Source organism: Pygoscelis adeliae, unplaced genomic scaffold, assembly GCF_000699105.1.
Source record: "Pygoscelis adeliae isolate BGI_AS28 unplaced genomic scaffold, ASM69910v1 Scaffold425, whole genome shotgun sequence".
NCBI lineage: Eukaryota > Metazoa > Chordata > Aves > Sphenisciformes > Spheniscidae > Pygoscelis > Pygoscelis adeliae.
Window position 1 is genome coordinate 695,510 of NW_008824775.1, and position 5,539 is coordinate 701,048.

A 5,539-nucleotide genomic window follows, 5' to 3' on the forward strand; every position below is an offset into this window, starting at 1 on the left:
ATGTGGAAACAGCTACAGCCTGTAGCTTTTCATGGGGCCCCGTACGGATTTGCCATTGAACGAATAGGTATTGGGTCAAGCTATATTGGTGCAGGCTTGCAAATACTCACTCTTAGAGCTCAAACTGAGCTACTGCGTGTACCCAGCTCCAGCCGGGGGTGTTTGCTGGCCTGAATAAGCTCACTCAGGACAAGGGAGTCTTTCCGATGACACCAGTGGACTATTTGTGTTTGTGCATCCATGCAATACAGACTAGAGAAAAGGTCACACATTATTAAAATCAATAAGGCATTTTCAAGTGTTAATAGCATTGCGTGATGATTGCCTACAAGACTCGTGGTGTGTTTTGTATTTGAAACCCTCTTGGGGAAAAAAAACCATTTGTAAGCTGTAAAAAATGCTCAATTTAAATGCACTCACCAGCAAGGCAAATACAGTCAATGTTTTTTCCAGTTGATAGCTACTATCTGATGATATTTGGGGATTTTATTAGTAAGTATAAGATGCATTTATTATCAAAGTGATTTTCTGCCATGATCACACACAGGAATTAGTGGAGAAGTGTTATTTCACCAGCAAAATCTTTGCCTTGCATGCTTTTAGCAGGGAGGGCCATATTGCTTGATTTTTGAAAACTATTTTTTCCAAAAGCCAAGCAAAAATCCCATTGCCTTTTGAACAGAGAGACAAAGGATGTGTGCACTCAAACACCTACATAATTAAAGCAAAGGTACTGTACATTCTCATCATAAAGACATGCTACAGGTGTTCAGGAGGGGCCATGTGAGCAGGTGATATGAAGTGACAGGGACTAAAAAATCCCTGTGGGCCCAGGCTACTGACGGGGACCTCCATACTCCCGAGCTCCCCAGGCTCGGCCCTTCCCCCTCGATGTGATGGTGTAGTGGCACATGAGAGGGAGGAGGCATTCAGCCGCAAGAGAAGCTTGTATCCCCCAAACAAGGAGGAAACAAGGAGCAGATGGGGCTCTCATCACTTGCTTCTCCTCCCACCACCACTCTCTGAAGCTGGCGGCTGCATCCCGTGCTGGGGGCGAGGAGGGGAGCATGCTGCGGAGAGGGTGCCTCCACTCCCCAACCCGTCTTCAGCTAATGCCATCCCCATCTGGTGCCTCGGGGTGGGAGTTTATGGCACGCAAATTTTGCTATAGGGCTGTTGAAAATCAGCACTGATTTCTTCACATTTTGCAAACTGCTGTGTTTCCAGGTCTCCTGGGGCAGCTGAGGAGAGCCATCACCATGATCCCTGCACTGCTCTTGCTGGGCCTTATGGCCCTTGTCGGTGAGCTGGGGTTTGGGTTTGGTTTGCTGTCAAAAGCACCCCGGGAACTGTTTGCAGAGGGACTGTGGAGAGGAGGCGTGTGGTCAGGCCTGAGGTCCCCTTTCTGCACAGTGCTGTAAAACCCTGTGTGGCTGAAGGTCCTCAGCTGCTGTATGAGGCTGCTTGCTGCCTACCTGCATCGTTTAAACCAGCATGTCTGGAGTACGGGACTGACACCAAAAGGGAGTCACAGACATACCTCCTCTTGATTTTCCCTGCTAACCTTATCCAATCTCTTTGCCTACTCAGAAATGGTCTCACAAATGTCACAGGCTGTTTGATGGAGGCTGTTCATTCCTCATTTACTGAGGAAGCAGGGTAATTGGCCCAGGCTGAGGCAAGCACTCTCCTGAATTAATTCCTCACCAAGTTACGGAGGGATACAGGAGACATTCCCGGCCAGGATGCTCAGGTATTGCCAGCTGTCATCTGAGGGGTCCCAGACATCAGAGGGCATCGAATAGGAAAAACCCTCTGAAATAAATGCAGAGGCTGTGGTTCCCCTCTCCCACACCAGCCTTTAGACCTAACAGGGCAGACGCCTATTCATCTGAATTGTCATTAGCTTCATTCGCTTCAACCTATTCAATTAGAAAAGAACAAACTTCTGTTCTCTAGCTTTCATTGATAATGTTACTGATGGAGAACAGTGGCAATATGCAAGCATGGCCAACACAAGGTGATGTGGATTATGAGTCTGCATGAATTCCTCATGCTTGACTTGTACTCACTTGCAGCACGCTGTATGATATTGCTCTGAGATCTTACATGTTCAAACACCTCCATTTAATTTTTCAGCTCCATCCATGAGTTACAGTTGCTATGGTGATATAAGTGCTCTTCAAGCCCCCACGATCTCCTGTACAGCCGTAAGAGCCCCAGGCTGTGGTAGGTATCATTCACTGCTTGATTTGTCAACCTGTTTGTACCTGACAGAGAGATGCTTCGCCTTCCATTAAATGTAGTGCAACTGTTCAATTATCCAAAAGGGAGAAAGCAACACCTTCCCAATAGCAGGTGCTGTGAAGCCTTCAGACCTGGTGGGAAGTGGGAGGACAAACTTCAGGTCCCATAGTCAGGATCTTCAGCCTCTAAGCAAAGGGAAATGGAGCAACACCTTTTCAGTCAAAACAGCTTCTTCATCAGCCAGGACTTTAGCATCAGCATCCTCACAAAACCGTGGGCCTCTCAGCTCAAAGGGGAAGATGTGCAGAGCCAGGCCCTGAATGCTGGCGTGTTGGCTGAGCTGGCCAGCAGTGACCTTCCAGAGACACATTTTGCAGGGGGAAGGTCCCAGGTGTGTAGCCATCCTACCTCTGGGTGACGTGTTTTTGGTAACTCCTTCCCATTTCCCTCTTTCTTGCCTTGTGTTATTGCCCTGTGTCACTGCACAGCTGACTACCTCAGGTTCATAGTGCCCAGACCTCCAGGGACTCTGCCACATACCTCGGACGTAGACATCTCTGGGGCAGACACCTGACTGTGGGTGTCCAAGCGTGGATCTGAATCAGCTTGCTTGTTTTCAAGCTGTTCCAAAATTACTTTAAAAAACCCCCACCTTTCTATGCACAGGTGTAGCTGTTACTGCAGTTTGGCCAGTCAATAGTAACGCATCTCTCGCTTTTTTCAAATGCAATTTGAAATTTCACTTTTCCGACTCCAGAGTCGCATTTCCAGCAGTGCAGCAGCAGGAAAGGAGCATGAACCTGGTCTTCCACCTGAGAAGCTGCTCTCTTCCCCTCATTGCCCTCGGGTACTGGCACGGCAGCTCCCCGGCCATGGTCGGAGCCAATAGGGCTGTGCTTGTTCCTCAAGCACCACTGCGTGACTCAGCGTAGCTGCGTTTTCTTCAAAACTGGAGTTACTCCTTTAATACACCCGCTCAAGGGGAAAGCGAGGGTTTCGGATGGGAGGGTGTGTAAGTCTGCCTTTTCCTACACCACAGGACTTGCCATGGCACGGAGGACTGCTGAGGCAGACATTGTACGCCTGAGGAAATACGAGGCTCCAATTAAGAGAGTAGCCAGAAACCTGTGCTTGGACCCGGCACTCATTGCTGCCATCATCTCACAGGAGAGCCGTGTTGGCCTGCTCCTGGACAATGGTTGGGACCAGGAACGGCACAAGTACGGCTTGATGCAGGTACATCGGGATGATAAGTATGAGTAACAGAACAGTAATATAGTGTATGTCCCAGGGCCTTACCTTAGCGAATGACAGTTCTATGTTTGAGACAGCACTTAAATGCGTTCCCTCTACATCAAAGGTTGTGTTTAAGTATTGTCCTGAATAAGGTCACTTCAATGAGTCCCAGCCTGGGATTACAAAGAAGAGGGGGAAGCGACAGTGGTGGTTGTGTTCAGAGGGAAACCGATTTTCTTGCTTGACTTTTCTAGCTTGGCGGGCAGCAACACCAGCCTTTCGGAGTGTGGGATAGTGAAGAACACATAAACCAGTGCTCAACTATCCTGGTTCTTGCAATTAATGAAGTACGGGCAAGACATCCTACCTGGACCTGGGACCAGCAGCTGAGAGGTACGTGATGGGCTATATACTAGAAAGGGACACACTGAGTGATGGGAGTGCTGTGCATTTGTTGGTGTCACTTTTAAGGGAAAAAGAGCATCAACCTGGCAGATTTTACAGCATCTCTTACCAAAAAAAACCCAAAACCCCAGACTTTTCTAGTTTAAAACAGGGAATCCCAAAACAGCAGACTGGCAAGAGGTCTGAATATAGACTCAGCCCCCCAGCTCAAAGCACTGTCCACAGGGCCTCCATGTTTCTGCCTGCGGAAGAGAGAATGTGGTGGGACACCAAGCTCCTTGGCAGCCTTGCTGCAGTAGGAAGCAGTGGGAAGCCTAGGAGCTGCCGCAGCGGCATAGAGGTACCCCATGCAGGGCTGGGCAAAGGTGTGGGGGCACAGCCTCGGCAGGTTGCCCCTTGTCTTCAGTGACAAACGCCCATAGAGGGCCACTACACTGAGAGGCTGGGCCACCGCTGGTAAGTGGCTGGATCCAGGACCTCCTTAAATTCCCTGGAAAAGGCATTGTTCTCAGTGAACATGAACAGGTCTCAAGTTATCCTCTTATCTGTTCACCCTACAAATGAAATGGCTGTCAGGTGGATAAATAAGGTAGAAACCAACCAAACAAAAGCCACTGGGGAAGGCAGAAATTGAGGCGCCACCACACAACAGGCTTATCATGGCAGGCTGTTAAGTTGCGTCAAGGAAGCTTGGGATCCAGGTTTCCTTGTAGTCCGTGTTATCTGCATGCTGGTTTGTTCACCTTATGCTATTTCTTACTCTCCCATCCTTGTTCTGCCACTGCCTTTTTAGATTACACCCTTTTCTGGGACCAGCATGCCATTCCCACCTGCATTTGGAGAGAGTCATGGGTTCCTTCACTACAGAAATAAGGATTTTGCAAAATCAGTCACTTTTTTACAACAATGCACAATTAGCAATTTCCCAAGCAGTTGTGTAGGTTTGGTGATATGCATGGCCCTTTTGGCTAGGAATTTTTACTTTTAAATCTCTATTTCTTACTTACAAGCCCGTAACAACTCCTTCTTAACTCTTTCCAGGGGGAATCTGCACCTACCGTGCAAAAATGGGCAACTTCCAGCCCTACGAGGAAGACCCATGTGAAAGAGACAACTACTACGTCAACAGCGTGATTAGGCGAGCCCAGTACTTTAAGAGACATGGGTTCTAGCTCATAAACCTTCCCCACCACCGAGACTCTCCTCTACATAGACTAGCCCAGTAGCGATCATAGTGCCCAGAGCAGTTCCTCAGGTCTCCTGGCAGGACCAATGCTGGTGGCAACGGCAACGGCACCTTGCTCACTCCAGCAAACCCCAGCTGCCCACTCACCAATGGGCGAGCGCAGCACTGCCTTCCGGGGGACCTGCAGGGACAAGAAACCATGAGCTTGGGGCCTTTGAAGGGTAGGTGGGGACAGACCAGCGATGTTTAAGTGCTGGGTGAGGAAAGTTCCTCCTCTCATTCAGAGCTGAACCCGGGGCTGCCCATGCGTCCCCCAGGTGCAGGTGTGCAAGCGGCTCTCCATGGGCATCGGCTGTGCTCTTCCTGCCTCTTCCATCCACCTCCTTCCCTCTTCCTGGCCAACAAGGGGGAGAAGCCCCTGAATTGAAATCTTCCTTCCTCTTGATTGTGCTAGCTACTGGGCAA

The 5,539-nt window shown here is 49.3% G+C and overlaps 1 protein-coding gene across 1 annotated transcript; it reads left to right on the forward strand.

The window, feature by feature from the left end:
- Positions 1 to 1,245: 1,245 nt before the first annotated feature.
- Positions 1,246 to 5,065, forward strand: LOC103916786 (lysozyme g-like). Its single transcript, XM_009323840.1, has 5 exons — positions 1,246 to 1,302; positions 2,140 to 2,229; positions 3,287 to 3,483; positions 3,738 to 3,876; positions 4,930 to 5,065. The coding sequence occupies exons 1-5, from the start codon at positions 1,260 to 1,262 to the stop codon at positions 5,058 to 5,060; spliced, it is 600 nt and encodes a 199-aa protein (XP_009322115.1). The 5' UTR covers positions 1,246 to 1,259; the 3' UTR covers positions 5,061 to 5,065.
- The last annotated feature ends 474 nt before the right edge of the window (positions 5,066 to 5,539 follow it).